The following is an 18,653-nucleotide window of genomic DNA, read 5'->3' as shown; positions in this document are numbered from 1 at the left end:
GTGAGTGATGCGAGTTTACTATATTATAAATGAATTTCTGGGTACCTACGGGTACAACAGGTACCTGCGAGTTTACTATATTATAAATGAATTTTTAATTTTTTACTTCTATCATGTTTCAAATGAGATGAAACTTAATTATTTTTGTATTTTTTGATTGAATATTTGACAAAAATGCTAAATTTATTGGTGTTTTCTATTTGTGTGATTTTTTGTTCTTGTTTCCTTAACAAAAAGTATATATTTTATTTGTAAAACATGTTGTTTCTACACATGTAATAATATTTGTAGGGTGTTTCACCACTAAACTCAGTAAAATATATATACAAACTAAAAGGAAAAAAATGTACATAGTGTAATGAATGTTAGAAAAATATATTTTTATTTTAATTAAATATAATATATTAATCATATAAATAACGGGTACCTGCGAGCATGGGTACCATAATATACGTACCTGCCAGTATGTACTACAAGTATTTTTAAAATCCATTTATAATACCTGTACCCGCCCGTATATACTACGAGTATTTTTAAAAATCCGTTTATAATACCCGCAGGTACCCATTTGTGACCCGTACCCGTGCCCGTATGAGTTTTACCTGCAGGTACGGTTTTTTGCCATCCCCAAGTGTGAGTTCCCCTTCGAGTATTGGATACACTAGAGCTTTGACCTCTAGCCATCCCTACTTGCACCGTTGTTGACTTATCCTTTCATCAATAGAACACGCCGCTTTGACCTCTAGCCAGGAAGACTTTCCACACAAGGATCCCTCATGGATCTATCGACCACTTGTCGCTTCAATACTCCGTTGAGCCGTGAACCATCGGTTCTGATACCACTTGTTGGGAGATCTTCATCCATGTGTTACAACATTTCTCCATGAGCTAAGTGAAAGAAGCATGGAAGTGGACTTGAGACCACATCTTGACCCAAAACCTTAAGACATTAGGTCTATGGATCCATCCACTTGTATGCTTTTTAATTCATCCATTTTTGCTCAATGTGGAACTTATTCATTCACACTTGGAATTTGTTAGGAGATCATCATTCATGGGATATATCATTCTTCCATGGACTAAGTAAAAGAAACATGTAAGTGAGTTTGACACCACATCTTGACCAAAAACCTTAAAGCATTAGGTCTATGGATCTATCCCCTTATATGTTCTATAACTCATCTATTTTTGCTCAATGTGAGACTTCTTCATTCATATTTAGAATACCCAATATTATTTGAGACTTATTTTTTTGTACAAGGGTATTTCTTAACATTTGGGTACGTGACTATCCCTCCAAACAAGTGTTACTCCAAAAAATTAAACGCTTGATTTTTTGACATATTAGGATCTAGTGATCCTTTATACTGGACAATATCTTGTTAGTCTATTTGAGACTTATAATTCTGATAGTTTGACTGTGTGTTAATAATACTAATACTTTTAGCTTTTGATTTAAACACTGGCATTGTGTATGGGAATATGTAAAACTATTCCTTGCTCATTCCTTTGATTCCTATCAGGAACAACGATGAAGACTGAAGAGTTACATCGAGAAGAGGGGAAAAAATATATCACTTAATTTGTCACTTATCTTAATTGACCGAAATAATATTTAAAATTAAAATTTTAACAATGAAATATTTATATAACCTATCAAACTTATATGTCTGTTAGGTGAAACATGGAGGCATGCATATATGCTGTCATTCCTGTCAGACTGTAATGGGCTTTAAGCCCAACCATTACGAGAGATTGGACGATCTCGGGTCACGGGCCAATTAAGTTCTCGGGCCCAGTGGCAAAGTTGCAAATTAATACTGTATTTATGGCGAGAAGAAAGCTGAATCTCACACGTGTCGAGTTAGTATAAAGTCTTCACTGCAGGACCTTCTTTAACTCTCCTTCTAATCCGTTCCATGTAATAAAAATTTGAAATCGGACAAACTAAGTCGCGGGACACGTGCATAGAAAATTCCAAAACTAATTTAATTTTTTAAAATAAGAAAAAAACGATTCATTTTAATTAAGTTCTTTTTTTATTTTAAACAGTGTGACGATTTAGAAGAGTTCCATTCATGAGAAAAATACTTATAATGAGTGGATGCCACAGTTTGCACGTGACATAACCCGACCCGAAAAGGATAGTGGGTGAAATTACACATGGGTCGCAATTTACCCGAAATTTGACGTGTATTTGTGTTTGTTATTATTATCATATTTATGGATTAGTTTTGTGAGCCCCACAAGTTCACAGTGACCAAAAAGGTTTGATTTTCTATAAATATCAACCCATGGTGCTTCATTTTCCTTGCTTATTTTATTTGTTTTTGTTTCATTTTGTAGGTACTCGGAGAAAGATTCCGCAGCTTCACGAGTTTGTAAGTTCATTTCTCTTCTTTGTTTGCTGCAATTATAATCATAATATCATATTTTTAATGTATATTATGGATATTATTATTCAGATTTATCATGGTTAAGTGGCTAGTATGAAAGATTTTGTGGTAACTGATGAGGATAACTGTTCCTATTACATATTTTTGTGTGGTTAATTTAAGGTGTTGAATTTATGGTTAATTTATTCATTTGAAAATAATGTTTGTGTTAATTGTTAGGTCATGTGTTGTTTTGGAATTTTGATTGACCTTTGGTTTAGATCTGCCGCATGTGGATGTCTGTACGGGCATAGAACAAACGTTGTTTGTCTTATTAGTCTGAAAAGGAAATATAGTAAACTAAATATGTGTAGTTTATGTTTATGTTTTCTGAATTTGATATTTTATGAGAATCCATTTGCTTTTGCTCATCAAAATTCCATTTTTTTGGATGTGGTTTGTCCAGAGCTTGTTAATTTTTGTAGTCTTTTATTCAAGGAATTAGATCTAATTTATGGAAGCAATTTTCTTCACAAATATTGGAACTTTTCCTGAAAAGGGAATTAGTTATTGTAGTGCGTGAAATTAGTCTTTTGTTTACAACAAAGGTGAAGTGAAATTAGTTTGAAATAAGATTGGCTGGTCATAGAAGAGTTTTTAGTTGATGTATATCTCTTTAGTGCCAAGTAGGTCAGTTTTTGTTGAGTTTGATTGAATTCTGTATTATTGTTGTGGGCCCTGCAGACAATTCGAGCGAGGCCTTGAAGTTTGAGCATTTTAGGTTGAAATCTTAGAAGTTTCTACTACTTGGACTGAAGAAATGGAGGTATATGGTAAATCTTTGGTTGCAGGTCCTGCAAATGTTATTTATCTGTCAAGTATTTTGGGCCATGATGGTCCAATTCCTGTTCACAAATGCAACTGGAAATGTGAAAACGAACATGTTTGTGGAAACATGTATCGCTGCAAGTTAACAGGGCTGACTCACATCTGTGACAAAAACTGTAACCAGAGAATTCTTTATGATAACCATACCTCCCTTTGCCTAGCAAGTGGTCAAATGTTTCCCCTTACACAAGCAGAGGAGCAAGCTGTGAGAGGCGTTCGCCGAAAGCTTGATGTGGAAAATTCGACCACAGATGGCTGTGGTTTTAAGCGTAGACGGGATGCACAATTACATCCTTCTCCTTTCGAGAAATCTTTCTCTGCTGTCAGTCCTATCTGCAGCCAAGTTGGAGATGGCATGGATATGAGCTAGATATACGTTATACAACTAAAAAGACTCCTTTTATTTCTTGTCACTTTGGAGTTTTTATTTATTTACTTTTTCTACCATGAGTATCAATAATGGATCCTTGAACAATTATGGATTACTTATTGGTGGACATGATGTGTCCCCATCTGTAGTAGGAAGACCTTATATTAGTATTAATGTAATTTGGCGTTTAAAGTAGCTTTACTGTTGTGTGGTGATTTGAGCAGGCTCTGTGCACACTGCTGACACTCGAATCGACTTCAGTTTCTTGCTAACCTTGTGTGAATCAGACTATCATGGCTGACTACAGGATGTAGTTTGGCCATTACAATGCTTGAGTTTGATTTGGACCTGAATGATGTGTATATGTGCAATGCATTTAACTGTAACCTTTTTCTAGCTGCCTATCACTTTCTTGTGTCTGACATCTGTAATCACAACACAGCTCTCTTCTAGTAGTAATACTACTGTCTTGTGTTATATTCTTTCACTGTGTGTTCTCCTTCTTTTAGAACAGCTTTTGGCTGATCTATTCAGGGTTATATATATTGTTATATTGATAACCTTGACTTCTTTATGCTCATGTTCTGTCCAGTTCTTCATATGAAAAAATTATTGGTATGTTATCTGCTGAAAACTGGTTTTGGATTTTTTCTTATTCTTCCTGTTTCTGTTACAGGTTGAAGGGAGATGAGTTAGTTTACATTTTCATTTGTCTTAGTTATTCTTCTATTATGTTTTCCTACCATGATTTTATTGACAGCTGGGTGTCTGAGGTTAATGTAACTTGTGCAGGTCTTGAAGCATGTGCCATGAAGGAGCATTCAAAACATTTGTGTTGTAATACTGAATAAATTTAAGTGTTCTATGTTATAACATGAAGTGTTGATAAATGTCTTATTTTCTTGATGTAGGCACATGCATTGGCTACTTCAGTACTTTTGCCTGAGTGTCTCTGTCTTCTTTGCTGAAGTTTGGAGAAGAAGACAATGATGGAGCTGTGAAGTGTTCGAGACTAGGCGGGTTTTCATGACACTACAGAATGTCAAAAGACTAGGCAGGTAAGAACAGTTATGACAATGTTCATAGAGTATATACAGACAAAAAAAGGAAAGCTGATAAAGTAGGCATACCAAATCTTAGTTTACATCGAAATTTCTGAACTGTGTTTAACTTATTAATTCATTGATTTCTCGTAGATGGTTGAGCTGATAAATGTGACTTTACGGGGGATGCTTATCATCATGATCATTAACTACCATCTATCTGTCAAACTTGCTTATTGTTCCTCTATGTATTAGAGGATTGAAAGTAGTAATAAGCCTGGGTTTGAAAGTAAAGTCTCCTCCAAATTGCCATTTGACGTTTTCTGCTCATTTTTTGTACTTTTGATTGTTCTAAGCAAATGTAATTAGCTTTTATGGTACATAAGCAGATGTAATTAGCTTTTGTGGTACATAAGCAGATGTAATTAGCTTTTCTGGTACATAAGCAGATGTAATTAGCTTTTCTGGTACATAAGCAGATGTAATTAGCTTTTCTGGTACATAAGCAGATGTAATTAGCTTTTCTGGTACATAAGCAGATGTAATTAGCTTTTCTGGTACATAAGCAGATGTAATTAGCTTTTCTGGTACATAAGCAGATGTAATTAGCTTTTCTGGTACATAAGCAGATGTAATTAGCTTTTCTGGTACATAAGCAGATGTAATTAGCTTTCCTGGTACACATGCAAATTTAATTTTTTGTGATATTATGAAGCCAGGGTGTTTGAAATCTGTATTTTGCAATGTAACATTTGACATCCTTATCCCTTACCTTTTATGGCTTGTGGTATCCAATCAATGAAATTCAGAATTGTTTACTTTCATGTAGTTCCTAATTTTAGTAAATTCTTTATTTATTTTATTTTTTAATGCCAAATACTTTTTCCGGTTTTAATAGGCAGTCCCATTTGAAGCCTGTTTCACGAATTTACGAGTACTGTGTAAAATAGGTTTCAACAATTTCTTGGTAATGTCCAAGTATTTTTAAATTTACAATAACTTTAGAGAGAAATCTGTTTCCTTTCTCCTTTCTCCAAAATATGGAATTCACAGAAGTAAATTTTTTTGTTAGAAGTTAATATTGACATAAATAAATATTAAATAATGTTGGATTAATATTCATATCACTTGCATGCTACAAGTTTTTAATTTAATGATGAATTTTGTGGGAAATCTATTTAATAAAAAAATAAAAAATACTCAATTTTTGCAAGCATATTAGTTATTTTGATTTATATCTGAGTAAGTTTTCACCCCTATAAATTAATGCTTAGATTTTCAAACTGTTCAAATTTGACTTTCGTTATCGATGCTATTAAGGAGTCAGTCTAAAGTCTCAAATAATTTGCATATGTATGAAGGAAGTTGTAATCAATATCACTGATGAAAAGTTGCTTTCCTCGGATCAAAGGTTTTTAGTTGTTATATGTGACATGTAGAAGGAATCCTAGGTCACTTCTTAATAGGATAATCCTATGCAATTTTCTACACGGTGGAATCCAAATCTTAGATTTCATCATTTGTACCATTTCCCATGAAACAACATAGGCAAAGAATTGCTTCTAAATTAGGCCATCCACATTTAAAGAAATACTAAACCCATAAAGCTTGTCTTGTGGCTGAGAATTTCATCAAAGCAACTTCACATTTTGGTTTTGCAATTGCAATTCATAACTCCTAAGTCAAAGCACACAAATCTTTAAATTACAAATATTGGTAGGCTTAACCATAATTCACTTCCTCATCAACCCCCTAAGGACACAGCTATTAACATCAACTACAATAATTGAAAATGCCATTGGTTGCATCCTGGAATTTCTCCATTTTCATTCTCCTTATATCTTTCACTTGTTCTTTTTCTTCCATATTCACCATAACCAACAACTGCCACCAGACCATATGGCCCGGGACACTCTCCGGTGCAGGCACACCTTCACTCCCGACAACCGGATTCCAGCTTGAGCCAGGCCAAAGTGTCAAACTTACAAGCGTTCCGGGATGGTCAGGTAGGATATGGGCAAGGACTGGTTGCACATTTGATGCAACAGGAATTGGCAAATGTCAAACAGGTGACTGTGGTGGAAGGCTGGAATGTGATGGCAATGGTGCTGCTCCTCCTACCTCTCTTTTTGAGATAACACTTGGTGAAGGCAATGAACAAGACTATTATGATGTTAGCATGGTAGATGGCTACAATCTACCATTACTTGCTCTTCCAAGAGGTGTTTATGGTGATAGTCCCTGTAATGCCACAGGTTGTGTGAATGATATCAACATAGGTAAGAGTTTGATTTAGAGGTCAAACAATAAATTATACTTATACCATATGGTTCATTTGGTTGGAATGATATGGAATAGAGATCTGATGTCCCAGATCTTGTCTCATATGTTGTCCTGGACCAATGATAACGAAACAAACACAACAATAATGATGAATGTTTAAATTTTTTAATTGACATAATATGTTTTCATTGGTCTGATACAACACACGGTATAGGATCCGAGGCAATAGATCTGTCTTAAATGACTAGTAGTTTTTACATTAAAAAACACAATGTTGTAGGTTGTCCCAAAGAACTTCAAGTAGTTGGTGGAGATGGATACCAAGGTGATACTGGTGTGGTTGGATGTAAGAGTGCTTGTGAGGCATTTGGGTCTGATCAATATTGCTGCAGTGGACAATTTGCCAACCCAACTATATGTCAACCTTCATATTATTCATCCATTTTCAAGAGGGCTTGTCCAAGAGCTTATAGCTATGCATTTGATGATGGCACCAGCACTTTCACTTGCAAAGCTTATGAATATGACATTATTTTCTGTCCTAACAGCAATAGGTGCACATAACATTTTCTCTCTAAATTATGATTACTTTTCCATTATCTTAAGATTTATTGCCACATAATTGGAAAAATGATCCTAACACTCAACTAACGTTTTGCATTGTAACACAGGAATGCAAATTCAAATGTTACATTTTCTCCTCCAACAGCACCAATTAGACAACCCTATGGGAAGTTTCAGCAGATCAGTTCTTCATCAAATATTCTTTTGCCCTCTCAAGTGACAATATTTCTCTTTGTTGCCATTGTGTCTGCGTTTGTGGCAAAGACATGGCCACTGATGTGAAACAATGCTAGAAGAGGAGAAACAACAAAAGGACCATACAAGTAAGTGCTGTTGGAAATGATGAGCAGCAAAAATATTACACATCAAGAATCTTTAGGAAATAACTTAAATGCAGAAATTAGTCTTCCAAAACTCTAAATAGCACCTAGTCACAATTCCAGTTTATTCACTATCTTCTCAAGAAACTTGTAAATCCTGCAAGAATAATTATTTGAAAGGAAACAATTAGTCATTTGCATTATAATCAGAAATATAAGAATCATCGAGGCTATTTTATGCATGTTATATCTTCAAGTACATTTATGCTAAATTTGAATGAACAAAGGTACCATTCCACTTGCTAAAGCAACTCATAAAGAATTTATAAATAGCACACTGTTAGTTAAACAAGTTGTATTTTACAATCCTCATGAAGGTTGATTAAATTATTTATGAAATAAGAAGGATAAAAATAAAATAGAAAGTCGTGAAGATGATTGTGGAAAATTAAGAGAGCTAATAAAGTATTAAGGACATAAAATTGGTATTAACTAGGAGAACTCGTGACACTGTGTTAGGAGTCTCAAGTTCATTAATATAAGAAATTAAATGTAATACTTAGATCACAAAGTTCTCCTACCTAATAGATTAATCTTTTGGATTAAACTCTTTTTTGTGCTTAAATCCTAACAATTGAAATCTTTAATAAAAAGTTATGTCATGAAAAATATTATCTATAGGTTGGATTAAGGTATTACCGAATACTAATAAGTGAGTAAAGTCACCAAAAAGAGAAGGGACTACACAAAATAATTCAACGACTTTGAATTATGCAACTTTAATGACTTTTTTTTGGTACATTGGAAGAAAAAAATAACAACTAAGACAAAGGAGAGAGATCTAAAGCAAAATAAAGTCGACAGTCAGCGGGGACTAAAATCCAGACTTGGTCTTGAGCAAAGGAGTATGAATCAAGCTTAGCCATGAAATTTGCAACTTTGTTGGCCTCTTTAACAATAAACTTAATCTCCACCATCCAGTCGCGAGATAGCCAAGTGCACACATTAGAGACAACATGTATATGATGAGTGTGAATGCAAACTCTCTCAGAGACAAGATGCACAACTTCAAGACAGTCACTTTCCAGAATTACGTCCTTGAAACCCAAATTCCAAGCCTTTTCTAGACCACGCTCCATGACCAACAACTTTGCTAATATAGAGTCCGAAGTTTGCTGAAAACCCTGAAAGTCACCTCCCATTATGATCTCGAAGAACACCACCTCTCCCATAATATTGGAACCAGTAATACAACTACCATCAACATTAAGCTAAATCTGACTAACCCTGGGGCAACACCAATGAACCAAGGGTGTGTTAACCTCCATATCTACATTCCTCCCCAACTGACGTCACTCCCAAAAGTATCGGTGCACGTAACGAGAGATCAGATTAATATCTCAAGGATAATCGCCAAGAATGGAATTATTCCTCCATCTCCAAGCCCACCAGATACTAGCCAAGAAGAGAATTTCATTGCTACTCTTATAGTTCTCCAAAATTCAGCTTTTAAAGGACTGAGTCACCCAAAAGGACGAAGAAGTCCATCCAAGTCTCAACGATAATAAGGAGGAGTCTGTACAGTCTCTGAATATATGCATAAGATCTTCAGTACTTGTCTAACATCTCATACAAATAGAACTGGTGGTTATATTTCTTTTGTGTCGAAGATCATTGGATGGTAACGCCTCATGGAACCCTAACCACAACATGAGTTTCACCTTCTCTAGAATTCTAAGACGCTATATTAGTCTCCAAACATCAGTGGAATAATCTTCGTCACCTGCTAGATGCTTAAGCCACCAATACCCAAATTTTGTAGTATAGTTTTTCGATGCACTACCATCCCAAACCCAACCATCATCCTCAATAGTAGCCCCTGGCAAAGAGTTGCTACAAATGAAATTAATTACCTCTGAGGGAACCATAGTGTATAGAGTAGAGAAATCCCAATTGTCTTTGTTCCAAATATCCTTGACTTGGAGCTGAGTGTCTGAAATGTAGACAAAATTAACATAGTTGCACAACATATCCGAGCCTGACCTATTGTTATACCACAAGGTACATTCTTTAGAAATAAGTATTTTAATCAATAAATTAATAAATATACAAAAAAAAATAGGACTAAATTTAGGGACGTGCAAGATCCATTCCCTCCCATGCAGTTGTCCCGACATAAAGTACATCTTGACAATCCAGGTCCTAGAAATTTGATCTAGTGTGTTGGACTTGGAACAATTTTCATTTATATATTCTCTTAAAATATATTTCTTTCTAAAATTAGGTATAAGTAGGAAAACCTCATTACTAAAATTGTTAGCCTTTTGTAATAAGTTTATATTTATGTTATTTATTTTGGAATATATAGTAAAATATACTTAGTTTTAGTTTTCTACATCATTATATGGATAAAAATGTTTAAATTTATCCATAATGCTAATATATGTGAACCTAGTTCTGCCCCATGTATTATTATTAACCAATATCAAATTAATTAGAGCATATTTGGGTCCAAGCAAATAGCTCTTATCAAACTATATCTAGGATTTAGGTTAAGCTAAACTCGACACATTTCTTCTTCTTGTACTAGCAAGGGCCCACTACACCATAATATATGAAGCTCTCAATGTCCAAAATATTGGAAATTTTTTAGTTTCTCACGTGTACTCTTACACTAGAGGCAATCATGTCCGAGCCGGGAACATCTGTAAGTATGAGGGCTAACTTTCTCAGCGAATATTTTTCTATCCACAAGACTCGAAAACCTGAGACTTTGCTTAAGAGGAATCAAATATGTATCACTTGAACTAATATTTTTTTGGTGAAATATTGGAGATTGACACCTCACTCGTAATATAATGTAAGAAAAACAATTAGATATGAAGAAGACAAAAAATTTAAATTAATTGTAAGTCGATATTTTTGTATGTTAAAAAAATATAAAAGACATAGCTTTGTAAAATAATCAATTTCATATTATAGTAGGATGTTATTGAGTATTTTAATATTGATATTAATATTTTGATAAAGATCAATTCATCCATTATTATTACAAAATAACTCATTTTTTCAATTTGAAATTTGTCGCTGTTTCCCCTCTTACTACTATCTAAATAGTAAATATGATAATAAAGTAGAATTTTTTTTCTCTTATTATAAAGGTAGTAATTATAACATAGAATGAAACAAATAATTATGAACAAATATAGTAAAATTGTGATATTTTTATCATCTATTTTTATTAAAAGGAAACAATATAATGGTGATTTAGGCGGAAAACACCAATAAAGTATACAGTTATTCTTTCCTGATTCTACATGCCCTTAAATTGAATATCTTTTGGAAAAATTGGGTTAATGAATTCTTGCCTAACAATAATTTTTAATGATAAAATTTAATAGTTGAAGTAATTGACACAATAATTTAACTAAAGGTGTAAAACTTTGTTGGGTCCTCTTATATCCTATAAGATTAAAAGTCAATATTCGGTTTTTGAGAACGACACTATCTAATAGGAATAATTACACATTTTAAAAGAGATTAGTTCTTTAGTTATAAGATCAAGACAAACCATTGATTAAAAAAATATTTTGAATCAAAATATATAAATATTACCAATGAATGATTCTTTTAAGTAAACTTCCTTATAAGCAAAAATCTTAGATCTAATATCACCTACGTAAAAGCACTACTAAGAGAGTTAATCTTATCATCATGTGGATGATTTAGGCTTGAATAGAATTATCTCCAATAGATATGATCTCGAAAATACATAAATATTAAAATTTTATTATGAGATCATCAATTATTGGAATGATAGATAAAACTTTGACTTATATCACTCTAAAATGGCTGAAAGGACATGATATATATTTTGTTAGAGTAAAGGTATCCTTTTTGAAAAATTTATTATGGTCATCCCGTAATAAGTTTATAAGTTTTGAAAATATTTGTATAGTAGCTTTTCTAAAGCTACAATTGCTTGTTATTATTTGTTAAACATTTTAGCACAAAAACTGACACGTGAATGAATTATAATCTTGCAAAAAATGCTAAAATTACCAAGAAGAGTTAATTTATTATTTATGGTGCTAATCATAATTTATTATCATTAACAATAAATTATCGCCTATTATCCCATTCACCATGTAAATATAAATGATAGTAAAAATAAAAAAAATTAATATGAATTTTTAAATGGAAAATGTCATATTACTTGGTAACAATAATGACTGAGGTAACAATAATGTCATATTCAGCAATAACTTCACTATTAATATTAAATTTAAACAAATAATGATATAATGAGTGATAAAGTGGTTTCGTAGTAAATGTTTAAGTTTCATTTCCTACTTTTTCGGATAAAAATATCACATTAAAAAAATTATCAATTGAGAATTGAATCTATCTCCTTAGGTAAAAACTAATTATCCTAGCCATCAATTAGATAAACTCATACTATTATTCTTGTGATGTTTTAATATATTTATCTAAAATTTAAAATACATCATTTAGAAGTTGTAATGATCCAACTTGACTTCTGGGCTAGAAATGGTAAAATTGGATCATCTAGAAGTTATGTAGGTTAAACAAAATTTATGTGTTATTCTAAGTTGTGTTGGTCCATTATAACTTGTGAGTGACAAAATATAAAAAAACTTGTGTCAAACATAAGTCATAGTGACCCACAGGACTTTTGAGCCGTATTTTAAACAAACCATCTTGCGAATGTTCTACCCGCAATGGTTTATACATTATAGTATCACTAATAATATTCTCATATGTTTATTTACATTGTCTATTAAACACCCATATTGGTTCAACCATATTAAATCAGTGAAGGTAATTATATTATGGTTTAACTAATAATTCATTAATTAAATTACATATTATAATAATAATAATAATAATAATAATAATAATAATAATAATGTTAAAACTTAAAAGCTAATAAAAAATGTGATAAATAAAGTTTTTTATACTTTCAGTACATCATTAATTTATAATAATTTATTTGAAAGTCAATGATAGTTGACATGAATGGTAGAGATTTGCTGACAATGTAAAAATACTTATATTATCAGTATATACATATTAAATCCCTCCTTGCTAAAGATAATGTAGCATTTCATTTTCTGAATTTTAGTTTAATTTGTTTTCTGAAAAACTACTTTTTAAAGGTAACAATTTCCATTTTAAAAATTATAAATTCCTTTAATTTTTGTTTTGCAGAAAAACTCTAATAGCTCATTGAGAAGCTCTCACATTGCCGTTGAATGTGGTTGTTATTACAACAATTTTAGACCGATTAATCATGACTTTAAACCTATAAGTATTTGTATCTTCTATTTTATTTATTAGTTAGGCATATTGGAGGTAGCCAATACTTTAAATCATTAAAATAAAAAGTTAGAGTATAATTAATGACACAAAAATTAATAGGCTAGACTGTAAGTAAAAACTTATTTGTATATTTAAGTTAATTTACAAAAAACACTCTTTTTTTCTCTTCCTAATATGAATCTGCTTATATCCTTTACAAGAAAGGAATATTGATTTATCTACAGAGGTCTTACATTACTAGACTCAACATGTTGTTGGTTATAAAATATATAGTATAAAAACGAAAGAGCTAGAAAAGCAAGATATCACAATGATAAAGGAACGGAAATGGAAGAAGCATTGATGTTGTTGTTGTTGAGAAGAGAGTTAGTATGGGAGAGTTGTTCCATGAGGGACACGATCCGAGCATGGTATTGACGCGCTTGATGAACTCCCTCTGCTTCTAGATCCCCAAGCTGAGTGCACAGCCTCTCCTCCGCTTCCTCCGCCACTCGCAGCCGCTCCCATACGGCGTGGAGCTGGCGTTGTATTTGCTCCTCCCTTGCCCTGCTCTTCCTCAATTCCTCTTCCAGTTCCTCGTTTCTCCTTTTCAGCTCTAACGACGCCGTTTTATCAGCCTCCGTCGTTTTAATCATCTTGTTCTTCGTGTTGCGGTTCTCAACGATTCCGATCAACGCCATCATTGTGGGTGTGGTAGAAAGAAGTTAACAAAGAGAGGATGTTGTTTTGGTTTGAGAAGTTTGTGTTTTTGGAATGCAGTAACACGGAAGGGGTATAAATGCTGGAGAGAGGTTTATAAAAATAATATAGAGAGTTAAAATCGGGTGTGTCCAGGTTCATTGAATCTGCCGTGGGCATCTGTTATCAAAATGAATATCGCAATCCGGTATGACACAGTCATGATTTGTTTGGGCTCGAATAACACCAGGTCTCATTGGGTCTAGGAATTATGTTAAAAATTAGACTCAATCAATATTTAGGATTGGGTAGAGACCGAACATGACCTTTACTGATGGTTACTCACTCATCATATTTGTATGTATCTCTATTTAAATGTATACACAATAATTACCTTTTTGGTCGAAAAGTAATTTATTCTCTAATTTGTGATCATATATACATGATTAATGATATATATATGTGTGTGTGAAATTAAATATTCCTAATAATAAATAATATTGAAAATGTTTAAAATGAGTATACATTATATTTAATTGAGTCTAATGTCAGGTTCAAATTTACATGGTGATTCGATCGATATTTAAGATCAGGTTAATTCCAAGTCTAGAATCATGTTCGAATTCAAAAAATGATTTAACCATTTAGGGTCAAGACAGAGAATGAATATTAACCATTCCAACTCATAGACTATGCTTACCCTTATCTCACATCATACTCAAGAGAGGTTTATAGAAATAATATAAAGATAGTTAAATTCGGGTGTGTCCACGATTCAATGAACCTGCCATGGGCATTTGATTTCATTTCTTATAACTTATCAAAATGAGGGTGTATATCTATTGTCCCACAATAAGTATCACTTTATATGTTATGACTTTGTGATTGGTCAGAAAAATAGTTAAAAATTAAATTATACATGCTTGATTCTTCTTAAGTAAGGTCTTGGGTTCGAGTCTTGTTGAGAGAGTTAGCCCCACATACATGTGAATGTTCCCAGCTCGGACAAGATTGTCTCCAGTACGAGAATACCTGGGAAACCAAAAAAATATGATGTAACACTCATTATAAAACAACAAATATACTCCCTCAAATGAAAGACACAATATTTTATATTACTTTATTAAGAATTTATATTTTATATCTTAAATTCATAATCATAATATTTATCTAGAATAAAGTCAATGATTATCATTTTTTTTATATATTCAAGTCTTTAAAATATCTACAAAATGATTTAATAAACCGAGTCAAATTGATCTAACAACCCGAGTCATATGTTTTATGCTTAAAATTGATCGAGTTGAACCGATTCTCACTGAGTCATATTTTTTAAATCCAACGGACTAAATAGGCCAAACTTAAAGATTATCTAAGATTCATTTTTATATATCATCACTTTTTTCACTACCCATTTTATCTATTAGATTTAAAAAGTCAATGTATGAGATTGAATATAACTAATATAACTTAAATTGAGCGTTATATATATATATATATATATTCAAATTTTAGTCTATACTTGTAAAATGTTTACTTATCTTACTATTACTCTATAATAATAATTTTGTTCAATTAAAAAAGGGAGCTGACCTGTAGTCAATAACAAAGCTATAACAATGATAAATTGTTTTTGGCATTAGATTAAGGTTTATAATAATTAGCATGTTGATTGACACTTCATGTCTATTGACCTGCATTCTTATTTTTATATGTATCATTTTTGTGTTACATTCTTTAAAGAAATATGATTTAATATAAGAAATATTACATCGAAATTCAATAGACACTAATGGTTAGTTTGAGGGGTGAATTTTGGAGGTGAAAAAGAGAAATGGAAGTTTTGAGAGTCATCTCATTTATTGCTCCAAAACCTCCCATTTTCATCCATTCTCATCCAAAATCCAACTCCCAAACTAACCATAAAGATGTGAGAAGATTAATCAAATATAGAATTGAAGAATAAAAGATAAAAATTTAAAAAAATGTGTGAAAAAATAATGATGTATTGTGAAAAAATAAATTAAAAGTAATATTTGAAAGTTTATGATGATTATTATTGGAGGAATTACAAGAAGGTAATTTTGGAATATGGAAAATTATGTCATGATAGTTATTTGTAGTTTTGCCTTTATATATAACTAGCGCGTTGACATGCACTGTCGTGCCTGTCAACTCGCTTTCCTATCATTTGTAATGTATGGTTTGTATTTTATAAATTCAAATATAATTTTTTGCGCTAAATTTACGGTTGAATTTATTCAATTGGTCTAATATTCAATTTTTTAAATACACTTTTAAAATAAGAAGATAATAAGGATAAAATAAAATAAAAATATTATATGGTTTTTTGGTAGAAATAAAAAGATATTGAGGGCAAAATAGGAAAACACAAATTACACCATGATGGGTGGTTATTTTGTGTTTTCCCTTTATTAATAGTATAGATAGAAGTATAGATATATGATATATAGATATATAGTATAGATATAGATATAGAAGTATAGAAATATAGATTTTCTACATAAATGCATTTTCCCTTTTAATATTGGTTTATATATATATATATTGGACACATTTGGTATCTCTCATACACATTGGTATGCTATTATATGTTTTCTTTAATAATTTATATTTCCAACTTAAGAAAAGCTGGCGTAATATGCAACTTATACTATAGAATCTAATATATATGAATTTAGACCGAATTCTTATGTTGGTTCATTGACTAACATTTATCTTAATAAACCTTATTTTGAAGCATGATTAAGAACACATATGCTACTCGTGTATTCACATAGTTAAGAACACACATGTTACTAATGCATTCATATGGTTAAGAATAAACATGTTACTCGTGCATTCGTATTGTTAAGAACTCACATGTTATCCATGCATTCACATTGTTAAGAACGCATAAGTTATCCATGTATTCCCATAGTAAAGAACACGCATGTTACTCATGCATTAACATAGTTTAGAATACACATATTACTGTACATTCATATAGTTTAGAAGGCACATATTACCCATGCATTCACATGAGATAGGTTGATTTTAATGTATGTTTAGAAGCACATAAGTAATATATATATATATATATATATATATTAGTAATATCGTGTAATAATTTGATAAAATATATAGAAACACAAACATTATGAACTACTTTCATTATTTGTGTTTTCTGTTGTAACCATTCAATCTCCACCTGACGTCTATATATCTATCAAATGCAAAATGTTTTCACAACTTTTGTATCATCAAACATAATTACAAAATTTAGAAGTTCACCACAATCTGATATAGAGTAAACATGTATTCATTACTCAAATATAAATTACAGTGAAGTCAAGAGAATCATCTATGTGCTTAAAATATTTTCAATATTATGCATTTATTTCATATTATCAGGTTAATATATAATTAATTGATAACTAAGAACTCATCATCACCGGTGCAAGAACATTTTATACAAATACAACCACAATAGTAATTGAACAAAAATAATTGACCTTTCCCTCACAATAGTAATTAACAAAAATAATTTCAGTGACTTTCCTACATGGTTGTGTACCTATGTAGAAAAGTATATGGAAAAATGCTATTACCTTACAACAATTAATTGATCATTTAATTAGTTATGTAAATTGAAAAGTTTTGAGTGAGAATTTAAACAATGGTCAATGTTATTAAACCATATCGGTGATCAAACTGGTCAAGATACCAATATAGTGGTTCAACCAGTGGTTCAGTAATTAAATCGCATGTCAGTTAAACTGAACATCATACTTATATATATATATATATATGTAAACCTATAATAAAAAATTCAAATAGGTAAATATTTAAATTTATAATCCATATTCATAATCTACTCAAACTTCACATAAACAACTAACTTTAAGAATTATGCTCATTTAAAGAATTATTTCCTCTTAGTCAGCAAAATTTGTTAAAGACCTTGATAAAAAAGTTAAACTTTAAAATTATTTACAGTATATAAAATTTTTACACTATGAGGACATACATTTTTATCATATTTAAAAATCTTTTACACTATTATTATATACACATTTTTCTTTCATATCATTTATTCATTTCTTAAAATGTATGAAAAATTTGGGTAAAAATGATGATATTGTAATATGATAACATTGTTTTTTATTCAAGCTATAATCTAATGTCTAGCAAAAGGAAATCTAGATAACAAAAGAATTCACTTCCTCCAATCACAATCTCTCACTGTCAAACATACAACACTATCTTATCATAAATTGGTCAATATGATACAATTTGATAAGATGTTAAATTTTATTATGAGTGGGGACCCACTTAGACCAAGAGTAAACGTTTTAAATTTACTCCCCATCCTGACCATCACTTCTAGGGAAATCTAATGGTTTGAATTAGTGAGTAGATCTAAATCATTAGATTTCCCTAGAATTGATGGCTATGATGAACAGTAAGTTTAAAAAACTTAATTTTGGAGTAGGTGAATTCCTCCTCTTTTATTATATTACTTTTGATTATTTCTTAATGTAGCTTATTTTTAATTTATTTTTCCTTATTATAGTTAGTTTATTATTTCCTATTTTTTAAAAGTATATGAAAAAGGACATTGTAATTAGTTATTTAAAATTTTCAAAATAAATACAGGTTTAATCATTTAGTATGACAACCTTGAAAATAATATTTTAATAGGATAGAATGAAATTTTAGTGATAAATGACATTGAAATAGGAATGATGTATTTTAGTAATAAATGACTTGAAATTTTAATAATAAA

General features: G+C 31.2%; 2 protein-coding genes and 1 long non-coding RNA gene across 4 annotated transcripts; 2 read left to right on the top strand and 1 right to left on the bottom strand.

The window, feature by feature from the left end:
• On the top strand, nucleotides 2,272-5,504 carry LOC109338692. 2 transcript variants are annotated; one of them, XR_002106578.1, is made up of 4 exons: nucleotides 2,272-2,381; nucleotides 3,120-3,201; nucleotides 4,545-4,691; nucleotides 4,830-5,504. It is a non-coding gene; the product is annotated as an uncharacterized LOC109338692 (long non-coding RNA). The 2 variants fall into 2 exon arrangements; XR_002106574.1 differs by lacking the exons at nucleotides 2,272-2,381; nucleotides 3,120-3,201 and having other exon boundaries at nucleotides 3,629-4,691.
• On the top strand, nucleotides 6,000-7,947 carry LOC109338684 (thaumatin-like protein 1). Its single transcript, XM_019575974.1, has 3 exons — nucleotides 6,000-6,955; nucleotides 7,240-7,513; nucleotides 7,631-7,947. Exons 1-3 carry the CDS (start codon nucleotides 6,469-6,471, stop codon nucleotides 7,803-7,805), a joined length of 936 nt encoding a protein of 311 aa, XP_019431519.1. The 5' UTR covers nucleotides 6,000-6,468; the 3' UTR covers nucleotides 7,806-7,947.
• LOC109329215 (protein RESPONSE TO LOW SULFUR 3-like) lies at nucleotides 13,438-13,979 on the bottom strand. Its single transcript, XM_019562885.1, has one exon. It carries the CDS (start codon nucleotides 13,867-13,869, stop codon nucleotides 13,492-13,494), a length of 378 nt encoding a protein of 125 aa, XP_019418430.1. The 5' UTR covers nucleotides 13,870-13,979; the 3' UTR covers nucleotides 13,438-13,491.

This window comes from Lupinus angustifolius, chromosome LG02, assembly GCF_001865875.1.
Source record: "Lupinus angustifolius cultivar Tanjil chromosome LG02, LupAngTanjil_v1.0, whole genome shotgun sequence".
Lineage (NCBI taxonomy): Eukaryota > Viridiplantae > Streptophyta > Magnoliopsida > Fabales > Fabaceae > Lupinus > Lupinus angustifolius.
Note: the sequence above shows the minus strand (reverse complement) of the source record. Positions and strands in the feature narration are given on the sequence as shown.

Bases quoted from the DNA above. Each gene is read 5' to 3' on its own strand.
- LOC109338684 (XM_019575974.1), top strand. From the start codon at position 6,469: ATGCCATTGGTTGCATCCTGGAATTTCTCCATTTTCATTCTCCTTATA. The intron at 6,956-7,239 runs GTAAGAGTTTGA...ACAATGTTGTAG, and splicing joins TGTGAATGATATCAACATAG to GTTGTCCCAAAGAACTTCAA. The intron at 7,514-7,630 runs GTGCACATAACA...ATTGTAACACAG, and splicing joins TTCTGTCCTAACAGCAATAG to GAATGCAAATTCAAATGTTA.
- LOC109329215 (XM_019562885.1), bottom strand. From the start codon at position 13,869: ATGATGGCGTTGATCGGAATCGTTGAGAACCGCAACACGAAGAACAAG.